This window comes from Xiphias gladius, chromosome 8, assembly GCF_016859285.1.
Source record: "Xiphias gladius isolate SHS-SW01 ecotype Sanya breed wild chromosome 8, ASM1685928v1, whole genome shotgun sequence".
Lineage (NCBI taxonomy): Eukaryota > Metazoa > Chordata > Actinopteri > Istiophoriformes > Xiphiidae > Xiphias > Xiphias gladius.
The window spans coordinates 10,351,789-10,374,356 of NC_053407.1; the positions used below are offsets into that span (position 1 = coordinate 10,351,789).

General features: G+C 41.2%; 1 protein-coding gene across 3 annotated transcripts in view; it reads right to left on the reverse strand.

Moving 5' to 3' along the window:
- The window catches only part of srgap1a (SLIT-ROBO Rho GTPase activating protein 1a), an 80,081-nt gene that overhangs the window by 31,750 nt on the left and 25,763 nt on the right, over positions 1–22,568 (reverse strand). For all 3 annotated transcript variants that reach the window (XM_040132430.1, XM_040132429.1, XM_040132432.1), the window contains exons 2-7: positions 17,392–17,587; positions 12,396–12,558; positions 6,385–6,447; positions 3,079–3,258; positions 2,163–2,291; positions 122–343 (exon numbers count right to left, since the gene is read on the reverse strand). In XM_040132430.1, coding sequence (XP_039988364.1) covers positions 122–343; positions 2,163–2,291; positions 3,079–3,258; positions 6,385–6,447; positions 12,396–12,558; positions 17,392–17,587 — 953 coding nt within the window. The remainder of the gene's footprint in view (positions 1–121; positions 344–2,162; positions 2,292–3,078; positions 3,259–6,384; positions 6,448–12,395; positions 12,559–17,391; positions 17,588–22,568) is intronic.

Here is a 22,568-nt window from a genome sequence, read left to right on the forward strand (position 1 = left end):
ACAATTTAGATCTAAATAAATTTCAATGTCACTGCAATTTAAACAATCAACTAATTTAATACCAAACGTAATAAAAGATATTATCATCATTAGATCAACTATTGTTGTCCAAACTACATACCTCATCTCCCATGTGAGACTGGAATTCAAATTTTGATGGTGGGCAGAAGGCTGTAGGGTACATCTCCATGAACCTCTGTCGGTCACTTCGTGGGTCCAGACTATCCACGGCATTTTCAATGATGTCAAGACCCTCGTGGCGTGACGTCTCGAGGTTGTATTCGGCTGACAGGTAGGTTCTCAGAGCTCGATTCAGACTGGCATGGTACCCCAAATCACAGCACTGGATGGAAAGAAGAGGATCAATGTCAGATAGAACTTACAGATGACAGAGAATCAGGAAGATGAGTAGTTATAATTTAATGAACAAATTTATTTAATGAATAAAATAAAAAACTTCAAATCTGAAATGTTTTCCAAGATTCCAACACCCAGGACACTCTAATGACAGATAGGAAAACTGAAGATAGTTTCCGAGCAGTCTCATGTAATAGTTTTACAAAGCTTAAAGGCAAAATCTGTGATCCAGATGTAAACAAAACTGTTGCCCCACCAACAAAATTAAAAACACTAAAAACACTGCAACTACCAAGTATTTTTTGATTAATCATGTGAAAAAGGCTCATTAGAATTTCCTACAAGTCAAGCTGATAGCTTGTTTGGTCTGATCAACCAAAACCACAAATTATCGAGTCACTATCACATAAGAAAAAATAACAGGAAATCCTCACATTTGAGAAGCTGAATCTATAAAGTGTTAATTGGTTAAGAGGTATTTTATCTTTACTGACTTAAATTACTTAAAATAGTAGTTGGTTATTTTTTTCTTGTCACCAGACATCTTAAATCTTAAGTGAAAATTTCCTGTTATTGGCTGGTCTGTGGTTAAAAATTAAAGACTGACGTTTAAATTAGAGAAATTTTCTTTAGTAAACAGTCCCACCCTTTCTGAACCTGGGGCTGCCTCTATGTTGCACACCCTGAATGTTACCTCCAGGATCTAATGCTGACTTTTAATAACTCGAACCTTGGCCAGGGTCTCTCCTGGGAAGATACACATGCCCCAGGCACCCACAAATACAGACAAGACACACTCACATAGTTACACACAGAAGCCTGACATGGCCCGAATAACAGACAAACACAATACCAATACCAGCCAGCTTTTACACTTTGTTTTTAACTATAAGAAACCTCCTTCTTCAATAACCAAATGTGCGTGAAGCTGCACATACAGCTCAGGCAGAGTTCTTCCTACACACACACACGCACAGACCCTGTTGAGATGTGAAGGCTTCTGAGCAAATGGGGAGAAGGGTAATTTCAGTGCACAGCATGCCACTGAATTAAGGTTGCATTTCTCTTCTCCTTCAGTCCTGTCTGGAATATAAAACCCCACAACGCTTGCTAAAATCTTGGCTATATCCTGTTTCCTTAGAAAGGCCACAGAAAATGGTGCATTAAGTGTATTTCTCTAACAAAATAATACCAACCCAGGTGAGCCATATTATAAATAAGTCATGTTTATTGGTACGGTAGCAAAAAGGTCGAACAAAGCCATATGCTCGCAAGGTAGAGTCAAGAGACATGAGTGCTGTAGTGAATGGAGTGATGACAATCAGCTGTAAACGACAAAAAAAAGTAGGTGTAAGAACCACTCGCACTCTCCATTCAGACAGTTTGAAAGATGTGTAAAATTTCAAAACAGTGACACAATGTCAGAAAAACACAGTATAACTGAATATAATATCTGGGATTTCAAAAATGACGCAGATAAGAGAGGAAGAAAAGAATAGTTTTTCATCACAAAAGTTAATAAGCTCCTTTAATTCTGTACTTCACTGTTATTCCCATCCCACAGTCTGATGTCCTAACATCTCTTTTATATCAAGCCCAGCTGCTAAAGTCTTCAGTCTCTCCTCTGATTAGGATATTGAACCTCTTCTAAAGGTCGATGAAAACACCCCTTAATTGGGAGGATGTAAAATCATCTTCGGTAAAAACTTTTTCAGTCTCGCTGGAGACAAACAAGCCTGTGCTGAAGATGATCATGATGATCACATCAGAACAGGGATGACAGAAGTGTGTGGTTTTATACTTACATCAATTAAGTCCGACAAGTCGTGGATGTAGTATTTGAAAACGGAGGAGTTTGTCGCTTCCAATGTCAGTAGGTACTCGTTCCGCGCTTTGATCGACTTCAGCTTGTTTTCAGAGAACTTGGCTTGACGCTGATGAAAGAATTAGAGGCAAGAATATGAAGCAGACAACAGAGCAAGCGAGAGAGAATGAATTTAATGAGTTGAAATTGCCTTTTTGACAAGTGATTGTGCTTTTATGTTTCTGCACGCACTGCACGTCACAGAGCTGAGACTGGATTACTGGCAAAACAACAGCTTCAATGCACATTAGAGGAGAAGTAACGTAAATTCTGTCAAAAATAGCAAAAAAGGAACAAGAAGGGAAAAAGAAAAGCCTTAATTGAAAACAGCCTGTGTCCTTCACTTCAACCAGGATACCTCAGTCTAATCCATCTGTCTTTATCCTACACTTCCTCTCTACCAGACAAACAGCAGGCTGTTAGTCACCATCCACTGGCCAATGGGCCCTGACTCACACACTCCGAAATCATCCATATTTTAACACTTCCCAAATGCATTCCAGGAAGAGTCATATTAAAAAAAATTCCATTCCCCTAGACTTTAATAATTTGTCACTGAGATTTAACTGAAACCTGTTCATTTTGCTGTGACAAGGCCTACGGTGTGTTTTCGTTTACTCAGGTCAGCAGCTGTGCTGTGGCCCAAACCACACAGGTTTTCGATTACTGTATTAAAGATGTGAACATGAGTGCTTAAAATCCTCAGCAGAAGTTTTGTTATTTTCAAACTACTCAAAAGATGCATAATGTGTAATGGAAAAGTGAATAGTGTTACTGCTAACTCAATTTAAGTTTAAATACAACTGTCACAAATTGGATTAAAAAGGGGTAAGCATTGTGAACCCCTGGTGTTCTACCTTTTCTTTCATCTTCTCAATCTTCTTCACAGAGCTGCGCCTCGGGCATTTGTCCTCCATTCGAATGCTAAAGACGGGATCACCCCTGCCGATCTGCTTCTCCTCTTGCTTCTCGGCCTCCTTCAGCTTGCTCTCGGCACTGATGCTCTCCGTGTGGTACATGTGATAGGTCTTCATCACCTGGAGACACACAGAAGTGACAATAAGCTGAAAAGTAAAATATCTTTAAGACCTATTTGCCATTTTTCATTTACAAGACCAGCAAAGGGCAATATCCTTAAACTGTGCTGTCTTAGTTAAGAAATGCTGAGTTTTAGGAGAGTTTCTGTGAAGTCAAAGGTCAAAATAATCCATCTTCATAGTCAAGACTGACCTTTTATAACCCACAACTAAGGCAGCCATCTTTTGACCACTCATTCATCACAAATCGATTCAACTCATCTCACAGGCTGTTGGTCTCTCTCTAAACCACAAACCAAGGACTAGATTCTCTCCAGCCTTTTTATATGAGGCTCTCATACAACCAGAACAACCACAAGTCACTGAAGCTAAATCTAACATGCTGCCTTCACTGCTCTGTGTTTGAAAAAAAAACCCAAAAACATTCAGGAAGTAGATATGTTTGCCTTCTGGTTCTGAACTGAAGTTAAGAGGGAAGCTAACTGCTCCTTTTTAGGCCTTGATTGACCATTTAGCTTTAGTCTTTGGAGTGAATAAAAGTAAACGGCCCTAACAATACACAAAGACAGTTGAAAGACATTTTATTCACATGACATTAAGGCATTAAAGTTTCTTTAAAGGCTTCTTTTTCAAAAGCAAATATAGTCATAATGGATCCAGGCCACATTAAAGAGCCATTCCACCCCTCGTGTCATCACACTGCAGATATTTAGTCCAAGAAAAATGTATGACCTTGATAGTGACCTGTTGATTAGCACTACTCCCTAGGGTCTGAGTCATCATCATCAGAAGAGGTAGCATACTCCCTGGATCCATTAAGCAGTGACTCAACTGTTAAGTAGCAGGTAAACCATGAAACACAAACAATGAATTCTTCAAGGGCAGAGAGAGCTGAGAGATTATATAAGTCTTATTAACATGGGTTCAGAGTGTAACTTGTCAAGAGAGTGGAGGACAAACAGACATATGAGGGCTCTAAGGACAGTGCAGATGAATAACTGGTAATATCAACATTAACAACAACAAAATTGAAAAAGTTTTTTTTTTGCATGTTTGTTTAGAAATCTTTGCTTTTTTGGCATGAAATTGTTAAAAAATAGTTGTGTGAATCTCTAATCATAATTACATTTAATCAAACATTTTCTAATATAACTTTGGTGTTCTTTAAAACTAAATGAGCCTTTATTTATGGCAGCTGGCCAAATGGACTGTACTGAGAATAAGGGCAGAAAATATATTCAAATGACCAGGGGAAGGGAGAAGTATAGAGCACCACCCAACTCCAGCAAATTACAGCTCCATAACCTGTGTATGCAACACACTTGTCTACACAAAACCTCAACTTTAGAGACTCACCCATCTCAAAATCTAAAAATCTTTAACCCAAACTGAGCTATTTCTGTACAAGTGGAACAACAGAGCAAAGCCTGATTTGTCTGGAGCCCCTTTTGCGGGCTTTAGCCTAACTGGAACCAGTTTAGAGATGGGTGACTGACCTTGGGCCCTGTACTCCTCACTTACTGGTTTGGAGTCTGCCGCTTGTGTGTTTACTTTGGTGCTTCTTTTAGAGGGACATATTTAGAGATGGAGCAGACCTGTTATTTCATTGGCAGAGGCTGACATCAGGACTGTGGCTGCCTGATGCAATAGCTACACAGTGTGTGTGAATATATATGTGTGTGCGTGTCCTACCACAAGGGCTAAACCAGGTCAAATCCGGAGTGTAGACTTTGGTGAGAGTGACAGACATATTGAGTTTGGAGTAACACGTTGTTGTGTTTGGAGCAAGTACATACATTAAGTGGAAGTGTAACCACTGTAGTCCTCTATAGTGAGTAACTGGAGACTCTATAAGCAAACTAAACAGCTTTTCACTCCATCTCTTGGGAAGGAACGGCAATTTCCTTGGCTTGTAGGCTTGTATCACCTTCTGTGTATATCCCGGGTTACAATGACAATCAATGAGGAATCTAACACAATGCTGTTGAATGTCAGTGAGGAATAACATGACTGATGACGCAAAAGCACACAAATCAAAAGTATGACCGAATTCTGTTTTATTTGCTTCTTTTGAAGCAAATAAAAGCTTTTAAGACTGCTTTTTTGAAATCATACTGCCTGTTCAGTGTTTGTTGTGATTGATGCCCGAGGGTGACGTAAAGCAGCTTATATATATACTATAAACCCATAGCAATCATATATAAATAACATGGCATGTGAGTTTCATCCAGCCATCCTACCTAAGATGACACTGGCATGTAATTGGCCAACAACATTTGTGAGGCATTAAACCAAGCTAACATACTTGCCAGGGCTGATTGTGGAAATTAAAGCAGTGGAATTAGCTATGGATTCATGATTTAAGCAGTTTGCTCCACCAAGATCAGAGCTACACAATATAGCCTTCGTAGAAACTAGACTGCAGATGTGCAGCTTGTTTGATTCAGAAGTTTGATGGTCCTGTGAAAGGGTCTGCAGCCACGGCCTCATCTATGGTTACATTTAGTAACAGCGGGCATCCCTGTGTGCTAGTGGTCTAAGGTACATATAATGTATTCACAAAGTCTGCAGTTACATTCCAACTGGGAAACCTTTGTTACATGTAATCTCATATGCTCTCTCCCCACATTTTCTGTCTGAGTCTAGTGTCAACTGTCAAATCAAGTTATGGCCAAAAAATTATCTTCAGAAAAGAAAATATGTGCTGCAAAGTTGTTGCTATTTGGCCTAAACCCCCTGCTGTAGCTTTGCATGAATTGGTTTTGAGGAACACAGCTGATAAGGGCCATTAAAAACAGAGAGTATGCACTCTAATGTGTCAAGTTCACTGTGACGTTCATACTTCGGAGTTTGAATAGTCAGTTCATGAGGGTAATGGGATTGTGTTTCATGCTTTTGTGATGTATAAGAAATCAGACTTTCCCTAGGGTTTGAGCAATCCCTTTGCTTGTTTAAATGCTCAATATAGGATTCCTCAGACATCTTTGAGCTACAGAGTTAAAGATCACAAGCTGTCACAAAGAATAGTTAGTTACCTTCATGCTATAAAGCCATTTCAACCACAGCAAAGACTACTGTATGTAAGTGCGTTAGTAACAAAAACAAAAAAGTGCCATTACTACTTACTGTGTATAGCTCATTTAGGACCTTCATTAAGTCTTCCTGGAGTTGAAAGGCTATTTCCTTGCTCTGAAAAAGAAATACAGATGGAAAAACAATTAGACCAATACAGTAAATGACAAATTTGACACAATGAAATATGTATAAATATTTTTCCCAAACAAAAATTACAGTTAATACCTTTGTCAACCAACGCACAATTTTATCAGTACTGTGTGCCATGTTTAAGCTCCATTATAAACACTGCAGTAACCACTTTTAAGAAAAGCACTCTTTTTACTGTATATCAGGTTTCATGTGAATGTGGACAGTGACCAGTCGTTGGCTAGTGACCATGCTTTGGTTTGAATGGTACAACACTAAAACAGAACAGTGCGTTTATCATCCAGTGTCAAATACAGGGTTTCTGCAGGAAAGTGGCATCCGCGTCTTTTCCCACTTAAATCTTCAATCACAGCTTGAGTTTCACTCTCCTCGTGCTTAAACACATTACCCGGCTTCTGTTGCCGAATGTGAAAGATTTTTCTCAAATATGTTAACTCAATCAGCTGTTCCACAAGGCTGAGTCAGTAATACTATCACACACACACGCCCACATTAATGCATCTCACGGTTGGGAATACAGTTTAACACAGATGCTATAATGGATTTAGTGAGGCTTTTACTATTAATTTAACTCTGGAGCTCCCATATATCCTTCACACTGACTCATATACTGTATCACCTATGACATTATGAGTCATGACAATGAATTTTTGATCTCCCCACTAAAGTCAACACCACGCACTGTTACCTGGATGATGTTACAGCATTGGCCTGTACTGCAGGTCTTTCTCTAACCCAATTATCCTCAGACAAATCTTATTCTGGGAGCCTCTCGCAGCAATAGGCTGTGAGATGGTTCTGAGAGGGCATCGGACCGCCTGGTGCAGTGGGATAGAGTAGTGATTTACTTCTGATCAAGAAATGGAGTGCACTGTAGATTTTTTAAAGGGTCACGATGGTCAAAAACAAACTAAAGTTACATTTACGATTGCAATCCGTCTTTATTGAAGGTACTCTGTGGTGTTTTTGTCTAGTAGTAGCACTATGGAGCACATTTTCATAAGTGGGTCCCTGTTTTGTTTGTATTATTCACATATGCGAGCAGGGAGGCAACACGATACACATTCCTGTCGCTGGTTTCAAGCTATTATCCTTATTGATAGTTGGTGGTGGTAAAACACCAAACAATTTAGTAATGTGCCAACAAAGGCAAGAAAGAAGAAGACTGCAAGGTAGCAAATGTGGATATAAACAATGCAAGATTTAAAATATTAAAAAAATCCAATATGCAAATGTTTTATAGGGAAGGAAATGCATTCAACATCCGACCGCAAAAACACATACATTGTGTTTAGAGGGTTAACACTTAACGTAAACATAACTTTGTTTGTTTAAAAGAAAACTTCACAGGGCACCTTTAAGAGATGTTGTTGAACACAGAGTGCAAAATAGATGATGATTGGGAAAAATATGAAGAAAACTTTTTTTCTAAAAAAAAAAAAAAAAAAAAAAAAAAGCAGTAGATTTTAATGCTCGTTGTTGATTATTGAACAGCATTACCTTTATAAAATATGCATTAAACAGGATTTATGAGAATTTCCTGGATCAAAAGCCAGTTTTTTTTGTGAGCAGTTTTACTCCAGGTTTTATCTCCAGGATCCAGTGCAAACAGAGAGGTAAGCTAAAGTAAACCAGTTTACACCAAGGCTGAATAATCACAAACTCAACACGTTTGTTACATAGCATGCATTTGTCGTGTATGGCCTGTTTTCAAGAAATACACTAAGACAAAATTCCATTCAGACAAATCATTGAAAAATGCATGGGATTTCATGAGTCACGCATTCCCTGTTGCCTTGCACGTGTGAGGCCTCATGTGGGTGTTGGCAGTGACAGTTAAGATGCTCTATTGAGGTCACACACATCTCATTGATCCAGATGGGTTCACAAGCATGCTCTTCCTGACACAAAATCCCGCCAATTTTCAGCTCTTAACCAGTTCTGCTCAACTGTGAACATGCAACAGACAAGGACAGAAGCAATATTGTGAATGTCAGTGCAAAAACACACAATCTCTCACTCTGGTTCTTAACGAGTCTCTCACAGGTAAAGCTGCACGATGTCCAAAAATGTGAATAGACAGGAAAGTATTAGAGACTCAGTTACCGGCTGTTAGGCTGGTGTCTGAAATTAGAGTGTCAAGCTGGGTGACCAGGCCAATCAGCAACATCTTTCTAACCACCACCTGGTCTGTCAGTTCCCTGATTTGTAGCTCTTACCTAATCAGAGTGCAAACAGTCTGTAAGCCTGGATAACCAGAGCTTTAGAAGCACCAAGCTTGGCAAGTGGCAACCTCAGGCATGTTTGAGAATGGAGTGTAGATGAGGGAGCTACGGAGAGGTCTCGAGTTTTTGTTAAATTAAAGGATGATCTGCTCCTTGAGTTAATAGTAGACCTCAAATTATAACTCGCAAAAGATGAGAGTACCATATTAAAGGTAAACTGTCTATTATTTGTAAATTCTTGCATATTATAAAGATCACAAAGGCACAGTCCTTTTTATGTGGGAAAATCCATTAGCAACCGTCAGTTGAGAGAACAGAACCTTTGACTGTCTGTCAGATCTAACACTTGTCAGCTCTTCCCCATTGAGAAGGCTGGGAAGTCATCCAGAGCGCAATGAAAAGCCTTCTCAGGGATCACATGCACAGCAAGAGAGTGTGTGAGAGAGAAGTAAAGACAGAGATGAAAGTAAATAGGCATTACATTCAAGACATATTTAAAATACTTTAACCAGAAAACCTACAGCTAACATAATGGCTTTAAAGAACTCTAATTATAATAATCTCACTTTTCAAACTGTCGCTAAATGTAACATTCAGCTCACTCAAATTACAAGCAATAACGGTTGTTTACTAAATGTTGTGCTGCGTAACCGATGTCACTGATTTAATTTGCACAACTTACGCCCTTTCATTTTAAAGGAATCTAAGTTGGGGGGGTTTCCAATTCAGTCTAATTCATTAAAAGGATCTCAAATGGGTTTCCCCTTTTAAGCTCATATCATCTGTATTCCAACCACATTAGAAAGATGAAACAACCCCAGAGAGGCGAAACCAAGTCAGCTGTTGGGGAGTGGTGGGTTTCATATTGCCAATGACATTAATCATGATATAGAAATGGCAGATGTACACCCTGCGGGGCCTGTGTCTGTGTGGGGCTCAGCATGGTTAAGATGTAAAAAACAATCCTTGACCAAATGACAAATAGATACTGTATGTAACCCTCTTTATTTAAATGTCAAAAGAATTGCTTAACATTTTTGGATATACAATTATTTGTTTCGGTTGTGAAAGTGAGATGAGAAGATTGATATCAGTCTCATAACTACAAGCACAGGGCTGGAGTCGGGACAAGGTCAGTCTTGCTAGCATATAGACTGGAAACAGGGGAACAGCTAGCCTGGCTCTGTTCAACAATGCTTTATGCCACGCTGGGCTACACACATCCTGACTCCACCTCTTTACTTAACGCACAGATATGAGACAGATATTGATTGTCTCATCACACTTTCAGAAATTAGGTGAATAGTATTTTTTTTTTTAAATGTTGAACTGTTCCTTTAATATACACTGTATCATCATTTCTCATCTTCAGTACACCTGGTATAAATGCACAATAGAGCTTTTTTTTTTTAATCAAAACCACAGGTGTTACTAATGACCTTAACAATGGCTCTGTTCTATTCAAGTTTCCCAGTAAGTAATGACAGTGTGACAGTGAGCAGGCTTGGACAATACCAGGACCCTGAAACTGAACCAGCTTCAACCACCATTCATTTTATTTTTTATACCTGTGCTTTTCCTACCATGACATGTCAAAATATCTTCTGTGAAAAAGGCCTATTCTCAAATAAACTCTATTTAGCATATGCTTTGCCTGTGGAAAAGTTCAAAACTGCCTCAAGCTTTGGGAAATCAGCCTTGTAGCTGCAGCTACAGAACGTGACTTTCATGAATAAAACACGGCAGAATAAAACAAAGAGCTAGTTGTATGAATAATGAAAAACATGATAAGATCTGTCCAAGCATAAAGAAAGAGAGGCCCACTACTTGACTCCTGTATTCAAACAAACCAAAAAGCCAAAATGGTCTGTTTTCAAAGGAATATGTGGCTGCAGTTGCTTTAAAAAGTGACCACAATTCAGCACTGAAGAAATAAATACACATGCCAAAAAGGCAAACAGGTCAACTGGAGGATGTTGACGAAGACACTGGGGCTACTCTGGGGTCCTCCTCTGCCGTTCCACCTAACAGCATGAGACCAGAATATACAAGGAAATAAAAACACAGGTCTTTGATGTGCTGGAAGAATTAAAACAGTACAGCTGTCTCCTCGAGGCTGTGAGGGAGCCGACGTAACATGGGGGGACTTCGTTACTGAAGCTCTGCTGAGATCAAAGGCTAAGAGAGGCTTTAATTAGAGGGCAAGTGGTGTCTCAGGTCTCCTATGAACGAGGACCTCCCACCAGGCTGCCATTTGTCTGCGCAATGTCACCTGGATCCACTGAGAAATTATATTACAAACTTTAAAAGGGACAACTATTACACAATGTAGTTGGATACTGCAGATTCCACAGCAATAACGATGCAGGTGGAGCAATGATAGGGCGAGTGTGGCGATACAGTACCCTACAGATTTTGAGGATTTTGGGTAATTGTCTTCAAAATTACACAAAAAATCTAAATCAGCATCAGAGGTAGTCTATCATTATGATCATCGAAGTGTGTTGAGTCAGGGGAGCCAATGTGAGCAACATCTGAAAAATGCATGTCCGTTTCACATCAGTCCTCATTAGCAGAACCATAAACCTTTAAACACTATCAATAGGAAGGGACTGCTGAAGCTTCCTGTTTGTGACTTGAGGGTTTGGGTAAGTATTTAAACACCACTCCCCCATACAATCAGATGAAACCACACCTATCAAGAGATATCACTTTAAAAATGAATAAACATGCCTCACTCTTACCTTTTGAATATGGAGGTTATATGTTTAGGGAAAGAAAGCGAAGAGGAACAGAGACAGAAAAAGGCACACAAGCTAAACTGACAAAAAGGCACTCCTCTGAAGAAAAGCTACTTTGTAATTTAGGCCTGTGGTGGGTTCATGTGACTCCTACAGCATAGGAGCTCATAATCTGTTAGGGAGTAGTCGTCTTTGTGGTGGAAAAGGCAGGCAGAGGCCCGGTTTCGGTCATGAAGCCACAGTTCAGATGGGAGAATGAAGGCATACTGATCTGAAAGTGTGGTGACTAAGGTTCCTTTGCATTACTCTAATTCACAAAACTAAACCACAGGAGCCCAGCAGAGCTTCATACCGTCAAACACAAAGCAGAATATATAGAGTATATATTGCGAATTTCATGCAACCAAATATACTTCATTGTCAAATGAATGGGTTAACTGACAGTGAAAGACTGTTTCTATAACATGAGTGACAGGAGAGGCTGCTACCCGATCTGACCGCTATGAAAAATCTGGATTGTTTTAGTGGTGAGTTTAAATGTCTGTTTTTTCGATCCAAGAAAAAAAATGTCTGACTTCTTCTAGTAGCAACCAACATCAGTACAGTAGAAACTAACTTAAACAAGAGTGCGGGAGGCTGGAGCAGTCAAAAAGAGACTTGAGGGATGTGAAAGGGTGAAACCGAGAAATACTTAACGACAGCAGACTGTGTTTGGAAATTGTATTCACGAATTACAGTGAATTTGTGTTAAAACCTACTACACATAAGAGCAGAGTGAAATGAGTACAGTGTGTTTCAATTGGTAAACAGACTTAAACATAGCAATGTTTAATTTAGCCCAAAGAAAGCGTTTACTTTCCCGTACCCTAACAGTGTCTTCAAAAAGTGCCCTGACAACTGTATTTAGATTTAGTGCGACCATGGCCAGCGTATTCTCCACCCTCACCTTCTTGAGTAAACGTGTGGAGTCCTCGCTGATCTGCATGAACCTCATGATGACGTTGTTGAGGTAGATGTCGCTCAGTGTGGCGTGGTCCTTACTCTCCCTCCTCACCTGGTTCAGCAGCAGATACCAGCAGTTGACAGGTGATAACAGGTTCTGGTCTTTCCTAAATCGACCAGAGAAAATGGTCAGGTGTCACATCAGCTGTCAAAAATCCATGAGAAAAATTAATAACCTGGTGTCACAGTGACACAACAGATTACTAGTTATGAAGAGGAATCATCAGTGGGTCTAAGAGAAGTGGTTATTTAAGATATTTTAATGACTTAACTTTCTTAGAAACCTTCTCTGTTAAGTTGCACGTGTAATAAATAAATAATAAAAGTACACGCACTGTCACAGATTTAAACCCACTCCATATTTTGGCAGTCTTCCAGAGAAGAGCTAGTAGGCATGTACAAATACCTGTATGTGTTTATGTTTTTCTTCAGTGTATTTGAACATGCGTATTTTGTCCTATGTGTCTGTATCCATGTCAGTGTGTCACCCCTAATTTCTTTACACAATATTTGTTATTGTCACAAGGAGATTGTGACACTTCCTCGACAAACAGGATGTCTACAAACACCTTCAGTGCACCAGGGCCTATAACTAAGTGTACTAACTAAAGTGGAAGAGGGATGTGTAATAGGCCTCCCTTGGTGTTAGATGTCCCATATACTGCTGGTTCCTCTCCCCATATCTTAAAAGGACTGAACAGTTAAGTTGAAAATACTTTGTATCCCTGACATTTCTGGGGCAGAGCTCCGAGCCAGGCTGACATCCTACAACCAAAGAACAGTGTGCCAAAGGCTTTTAAATACACTTAGTGGAATGAAGCTGCAGAAGCCATGGATGTATTTTAAGTTAAGCTGAAAAGTAGAATTATGTATGAACTGTGACAGCAGTAGACAGACAAGGAAGAGGAGAGAAGCTCCAGTAAAGAGGACAGATAGAGATCTGAGTGCAAAAGAGCTAAAGAGTAATAATGAAAAAAAATAGAGCAGTCTGAGCGTTGTTTCCTGTGCTGTGTGCCAGCTGCTCCCAAACTAACTGAAGGACATTGTCCAGGCCAGAGCAAACTGGGGCCCTGTATTAACACTGGCCTGCAGGCTGACTTCCTCTGGGTTAATCTATAACATTCCTCCTGCCTGCTAAAAAGCAGCACAGAATATGAGTGTGTGTGGCTGTCCATGAGTGTGTGTTTTGGAGAGGTTTTAAGGTTGGGCCTGAAGGTCAAGTCTTGCAGGAACCATATGGAGACTCGCCTCTGCTCTCCCCTCACAAAGTTAGTTTGCATAGACAGACAGCACTTGTCAACACAACAGGTGAAACACTGCACTCGGCAATTGACCCAGCCCTGAACTAGCCTTTAGCACTGGCACCACATCTGCTGCAAGAGCAAAAACAAAGCATTTCTCCAAATGAAAAACTGATACAAACATTCAGACCAGCTAAAATGTTCCCTGAGACTCTGCAAAAACAGGAAGCAAACTACATTTGATAAAGGCAGAGCCAAGAACGCTGACATGAAAAACATCCGAGAGTCATTTTTCAAAGACCCCAGGAAAACAGTAAATGAAAAAACTGATTTAGCTAAAAGCTGAGCAATGTAACGGTGCCACATGCCCGTGCTACAGGACATGTGCAAAGGAAGAGAAAAAGCTAGAAAAAGAGAAAATAAATGAAGTGGTCCCAGAGCTACAGCAGCAGGACTGCTGGACAGGATCACACACACTCTCTCAAAGTGCAATTACCATAAATCCTTTCTGCACTTTGTATCCGCAGAGTGCAATACGTCCATTCTATGGCACAGAATCTAGACATGGGAAGAAAGGATGTGTGTCCGCATGTGTATGTGTTTATTAATTCATGCTCACTTTTCCATGTGCAGATGCACAATGTCCAGGTGGACACTGACATGAAGCTGGACAGAGCACATAGTGAGTTTATGAAAAAGTGTGTAAAGTAACCCACATATAGACCATTTTGTCCAAGGTATCAAAAAATGAAACAACTTTTATTGGAGATGCAAAACGGCTTGAGTGACAGCAGCCAACTGGCAGGATCAGCCAGAGAATTTTCAGTCATGACTTGAATTGCCTCACATGTCCTCCTCTTTGCTTTAACTCACCCTATTTACAAATCAAAGCAGGAATCGTCACTATGAAAAGTCTTACCTAATTCAGCACCAGAACTAAACTGATGACAGTATATGCACACTTCTTATAAAAATTCAGTATGTCACACAATACAAGGTCAACCAAGCAGCACCACTCTACACATGTAATCAATGAAAGACCCAGAATTCATTTTACATAGTCAAAGAATGGAAGGAAAACTGCTTTATACAGCAGATTTGGAAAAATTATAAAACTTTGGTTTTGTTTCCCTGAGTTACAAATTCATCAACAGTTCCTTAAGCACCTTGTATGTTTGCTAATGGACTGACCTACTAAATCCAACTGGAAGTCTGCAGTGAAAAGAGGACAGAGTGAGAAAACAAGGGGGGGGACTGACACAGGCCGCGACGACAAAATAACCTCTGCGAGTTGCTTTCCCCGCATAATGGCAGGAAAATCTCTCAATGTCATCATTTCCCTGTCCGCCAGGGCGGGAACTGGGTCAGACAGACTCACAGACATATAGAAGGCACCCCAAGGGGCTCAAACACAGGTAAGAAAGGGGAAGCTAATGTGGGAGTGGAGCTAGAGAGGGAGTGGAGCAAAAACAGAGAATTCATTAGCAACTAACTGCTTCCTATCAATGTGTGTATATGTCTGTGTGTTCTGTCAATTCATGCAATCTAAATCCAGGAGTCACTGGGTCAGTGTCAACATATTTGCACTCTCATACAGTTGCAGGATGCTGACAATGAAGGATAATTACCACTTCAGTATGCATGGTATCGAAACAGGAGCCATTATCAGCAGTAGAGGAAAACATTGCAAAGTCCTCCAGTGCCGTACTGATAACATCTTTCCTTAATGAAGTATGGTAGCAGTCTTTATAGCTACATCACGGTGACTGATGTTGACCTGCAATTTAGTCGTGCAGCTATGGCCTAATCAGTGTGATCACTTCAAGTCTTAATTGCACCAATCCTATAATATAAGGGAAGGTTAAAGTTTAAGATTTAGAAGCATGCAACAGAGTGCCAAATTCTACTAATAATTCTAGTTTTAACTCATTCTGCAAATAAGCTCAAATACACCCACAATTTTCTTCCATTTACCACTCAGTCTCAATGCATTCCAGATAATATAATGTGGCAATATGTACAGTATGCAGCTGCAGCATGTTCCTAACCCTTTTCTCCTCACAGACAACAAGAGGAAGTCAATTCACCATAAACTTAATTCTGGATATAAGCAGCCACTTTAAGATGGTCCCAGCTGTGGCTTTGGCAATATAAATAATTCACTGATTCCTTTGGTCACCATCTCCGTATACCTCCTAGGACAAACTTTGCATAATACAGTATATTGTTGTGTGCATATGTGTGTGTGTGTTCTGCAAACAGCCACTGAAAAACAAATGGACAAGGCAGAAAGGACCGAATGGCTCTCCCACAGACTTCTGCTGTGGGCTAGACACTGTTGGAAACTCTGCTGTTTTGTTTTTTCACAGGAAGGGACAGAGAAGATACTCTTAGAATTTGATTTATATATCAAATTTTTTAACACACACACACACACACACACACACACACACACACACACACACACACACACACACACACACACACACACACACACACACACACACACACACACACAAACTCACACAAAAAGGGGGGAAACAGTTCAAAACAAACCAAGAGTGTCATACATGCTGCAAATTAATACACTTTTAAATGAAAGAATGACATCTTGTCAGTGTGTTTTAACATCAGTTATCTAAACTGGATTTAAAACTGTAGCTCCAATGACAGCCATAACAGTGGCCCCCTTTTGAATGCAGCTTGTCTTGACTAATTACCCAAAAATTTTGCTGCTCATTTTAATGCTAATTTAGCATTCTGCTGCTCCGCAAAGCTAACCTCTCATGTGAAAACTGGTTAAAGGAGACACAGACAGAATGAAAACGCACTTTTTCACATCACCTACAAGTCTGTCCTATGAAAACAACATAAGGAATATGAAGAACACAGAAGTCTTACTGTACATCTGTTGTTTATATGAATACAAAAATATAGGACACATGATTTAAAATCCACAGGAAGGTTGTTAATGTTATTCAGACCTCTTGTATTTACTTCATAAATATGCTCCTAGGCACTTGTCAAATGTTCACCCTTTGAATGAAATGACCAGACTGTACATCACGCGATGAAAACCACAGAGCGCCATACCAGAGTCCCCTCATCAGTTACACATATGGGCACACACAGCTGCTAGAGCCATTGGAGCTTCAGACAGAGCGCACGGGCTATTTACAGACGGCGGGGACAAACATACTTTTTATTTTTGTTCCCACCACAAGTTCAAACAATATGTAAATGTCTGCTTTTTTCATGGGCAGGCTCCTACAGTGCAATAAGGCCAAAAACTACAGCACGCTTAACTGTGTCAAGATCAGAAAAGACTCAAGAGTCAAACGGTGATGCACAGGGAAGATAGAGAGAGAGATGAGGGAGGGAAAAAGATGAGACAGATGGAGCAAGAAAGAGAGAAAGCATCTGACTTAATTTGATGTTCTTGTCATTTGTACATCCACAGCCATGTTTACTTGTACCATGCTCCCCAGAAGCTACACTGCACTGTACAACACTGTACACTAGACTACTATATTATGGCACATAATACAAAATGAAAAGTCAAGATGGATTAATCATAAAGCTCCCCAGCTACTTTAGTGTGACGTAATGGGCTAAAACCCACAGGCGTTAATATACACACTGCATAAATTTGAAACAAAGACACATTATACAGAACTGATCTGTATAATCACTCCTCACTTGTACTGCTGGTGATCCTTGGTGCTACGAGTCTTTGCCATGAAGCGCTCGGCTAGTTTCTCCAAGTTTCTGGAGTATTCCATCTCAATCTCTGCCTTCTTCCTGAAGAAGTCCTGAAGGTCCTGCAGCAGCTGGACCCTCATCTCTGTCTGCTGGTCCAGACATTTCTGCTGCTCCACTAACTGGGCCCGGATCTCTGAAAGAAAGCAAACATACATGCACACACACATAAGGATGAAGCCAGATGTTGACGGGTGAAATAAGGTTTATTCACTCCAGGCATGTAGAAGAGCAAACCCTTATAAACTGTACATTTACATGGTAGAAATATACAGGTGGTACAGAAGTATTTGGACAGAGACAAAAATATAGCATTAACCGTTTAGGAATTACAGCCCTTTTTTAAACTTAGTCCCTCAAAAGTAATTGGACAAACTAACGTAATTATAAATGTAAGGATTATTTTTTAATACTTGGATGAAAATCCTATGCGGTCAATGACTGGCTGAGGTCTGGAACCCAGGGACACCACCAAATGAGTTTCCTCCCTTAAGATGCTTTTCCAGGCCTTTACTGCAGCTGCCTTCAGTTGTTGCTTGTTTCCGGGTCTTTCTGTCCTCAGTTTTGTCTTCAGTAAGTGAAAGCATGCTGAGTTGAGTTGAGGTCAGGTGACTGACTTGGCCATTGAAGAATATTCAATTTCTTTGCCTTGCTTTCGCAGTATGTTTGGAGTCATTATCTAGCTGTACTATGAAGCACTGTCCTATCGGTTTTGCAGCATTTGGCTGAATCTGAGCAGTTAGTACAGCCCTATACACTTCAGAATTCATCCTGCTACTTCTATCAGCAGTCACATCATCAATAAACACCAGTGACCCAGTTCTATTGGCAGCCATACATGCCCATGCTATAACACTGCCTCCACCATGTTTGACAGACATTTCTGCTGCTCCACTAACTGGGCCCGGATCTCTGAAAGAAAGCAAACATACATGCACACACACACAAGCACACACAAGCACACACAAGCACACACAAGCACACACAAGCACACACAAGCACACACAAGCACACACAAGCACACACAAGCACACACAAGCACACACAAGCACACACAAGCACACACAAGCACACACAAGCACACACAAGCACACACAAGCACACACAAGCACACACAAGCACACACAAGCACACACAAGCACACACAAGCACACACAAGCACACACAAGCACACACAAGCACACACAAGCACACACAAGCACACACAAGCACACACAAGCACACACAAGCACACACAAGCACACACAAGCACACACAAGCACACACAAGCACACACAAGCACACACAAGCACACACAAGCACACACAAGCACACACAAGCACACACAAGCACACACAAGCACACACAAGCACACACAAGCACACACAAGCACACACAAGCACACACAAGCACACACAAGCACACACAAGCACACACAAGCACACACAAGCACACACAAGCACACACAAGCACACACAAGCACACACAAGCACACACAAGCACACACAAGCACACACAAGCACACACAAGCACACACAAGCACACACAAGCACACACAAGCACACACAAGCACACACAAGCACACACAAGCACACACAAGCACACACAAGCACACACAAGCACACACAAGCACACACAAGCACACACAAGCACACACAAGCACACACAAGCACACACAAGCACACACAAGCACACACAAGCACACACAAGCACACACAAGCACACACAAGCACACACAAGCACACACAAGCACACACAAGCACACACAAGCACACACAAGCACACACAAGCACACACAAGCACACACAAGCACACACAAGCACACACAAGCACACACAAGCACACACAAGCACACACAAGCACACACAAGCACACACAAGCACACACAAGCACACACAAGCACACACAAGCACACACAAGCACACACAAGCACACACAAGCACACACAAGCACACACAAGCACACACAAGCACACACAAGCACACACAAGCACACACAAGCACACACAAGCACACACAAGCACACACAAGCACACACAAGCACACACAAGCACACACAAGCACACACAAGCACACACAAGCACACACAAGCACACACAAGCACACACAAGCACACACAAGCACACACAAGCACACACAAGCACACACAAGCACACACAAGCACACACAAGCACACACAAGCACACACAAGCACACACAAGCACACACAAGCACACACAAGCACACACAAGCACACACAAGCACACACAAGCACACACAAGCACACACAAGCACACACAAGCACACACAAGCACACACAAGCACACACAAGCACACACAAGCACACACAAGCACACACAAGCACACACAAGCACACACAAGCACACACAAGCACACACAAGCACACACAAGCACACACAAGCACACACAAGCACACACAAGCACACACAAGCACACACAAGCACACACAAGCACACACAAGCACACACAAGCACACACAAGCACACACAAGCACACACAAGCACACACAAGCACACACAAGCACACACAAGCACACACAAGCACACACAAGCACACACAAGCACACACAAGCACACACAAGCACACACAAGCACACACAAGCACACACAAGCACACACAAGCACACACAAGCACACACAAGCACACACAAGCACACACAAGCACACACAAGCACACACAAGCACACACAAGCACACACAAGCACACACAAGCACACACAAGCACACACAAGCACACACAAGCACACACAAGCACACACAAGCACACACAAGCACACACAAGCACACACAAGCACACACAAGCACACACAAGCACACACAAGCACACACAAGCACACACAAGCACACACAAGCACACACAAGCACACACAAGCACACACAAGCACACACAAGCACACACAAGCACACACAAGCACACACAAGCACACACAAGCACACACAAGCACACACAAGCACACACAAGCACACACAAGCACACACAAGCACACACAAGCACACACAAGCACACACAAGCACACACAAGCACACACAAGCACACACAAGCACACACAAGCACACACAAGCACACACAAGCACACACAAGCACACACAAGCACACACAAGCACACACAAGCACACACAAGCACACACAAGCACACACAAGCACACACAAGCACACACAAGCACACACAAGCACACACAAGCACACACAAGCACACACAAGCACACACAAGCACACACAAGCACACACAAGCACACACAAGCACACACAAGCACACACAAGCACACACAAGCACACACAAGCACACACAAGCACACACAAGCACACACAAGCACACACAAGCACACACAAGCACACACAAGCACACACAAGCACACACAAGCACACACAAGCACACACAAGCACACACAAGCACACACAAGCACACACAAGCACACACAAGCAGACGCAACACGCACACAAGCACACACAAGCACACACACACACGGCCTCATCAGTGCCTATGACTGAAAACCTAAGCCACTTAAGAAAGCAGAGGGGCGACAGCAGGTCTCGCTTGAACAAGTTGTATGTGCAGGTAAACTACCCTCTGAGGTCTTTTCTGAGGAATCACACCTTTCAGGGTGCCTCTCATTTAGATTTCCATCTTCAACAGGACAACTGAGATCTAATACACACACACACACACACACACACGCACGCACGCACGCACGCACGCACGCACGCACGCACACATGCACACGCACACTAGCACACACAAATTGTTTCTTCTGTGTCTCCTGTCTGGCTAGGGACATGTATAATGGATTTCTCCTAATGGAAGGTAGCCTGGGCCAGACATCTTCGGCAGAGGACAGTTGATGAGGTGTTTTAGAGCCACACAGACACCAATAGACAGGGGCACAGAGTGATCCCTTGTATTAAAGGCAGAAAACACTAAAGCTGCAAAATACCTTCACAAATTATTTGTACGACTCACTGGACTAGGTGTCATTATAAAAGGTAACATCTTGTAAAGTCTTACTGCCTGTTTCTTGGCACACCCAAAATATACGGAAAATAAGAGTCAGCTGAACAGGAGAAGGATGATTGTTTCATGGCAAAGTTTCATGTGCATCGTATTTTCCCCCACTTACAGCTGATAAGGTAATGATAATGCAAACACCAATCTATAAATAGCAAGTACTTAACAGCAGGTATGGCCACCCTTTGAGAACTGCTTCAAGCCTCATTAAAACTAATCCGAAATATGTGCAGTGGTTAGGATGAAGACGGTATAAAGAGTATGTGTAGTATCGTTCAAGAAGGAAAAGCTTCACCTCTGATCTGGTTAAGTTAGATATGCCCTGATTCCTGAGGCCATAAAAAGGCATTAGATTTTTTGCTCAAGAAGTCACAGTCAGCACCATAAGGTACACCTTTTTTTTGTTTTGTTTTGTTTTTTTTTTAATTTTGAGAATGTTACGCATCCATTATACAGAAAAATGGGAGAAGGAACTGCCACTGAATGCAGCACATTCGCTGGCATAACTTCATTGAGGGCTTATAAGAAGTTCAGTGTCACTCAAACAACATTTTGTCCAACAGTGTATATTATTCTGACTCGAGACAGTGTGAGTTGAAGACGTTGTTTGACTTTCTGCTATTAAACCTATTTATTTATATAACAGAAAAAGGAGATTTTGCACTCTGTGACAGAGATACTGTATACTGTAGACCTAATGAATTATAAATCTGTTTCAGCCTTATCCCAGCTGTCTGCATCACTAGTTGATCAGCTACCATGATGTCTCTTATCAAACATGCAGCACAGTTAGGTATCTTTAATTGCAAGTTAAAATCGATAGTTTTGTCTTGTTTTTTTCTTTAAAAATGCAGGAATAGTCACACTGACATGAGCATGACAAATTTTGCCATTGCCTAAAATAAAAGACATATTTTGGAATACTTCTGCTGCTACTTAAACATGGCTCTCTTTGGAATGTATCACTTTTCTTAAGAGAAAACCCCAGTGTAGGAATATTAGCAGTGCTTTAAATGTTTAAACGTCTACACAGAAAATGTGTGGAAGGGCTTCAGTGACATGATAATATAACCGTGTTCAGTGGAAGTTTACACCTGTCTTTTATGCCTTAAAAATTATTTTTAAAAAATATTTTT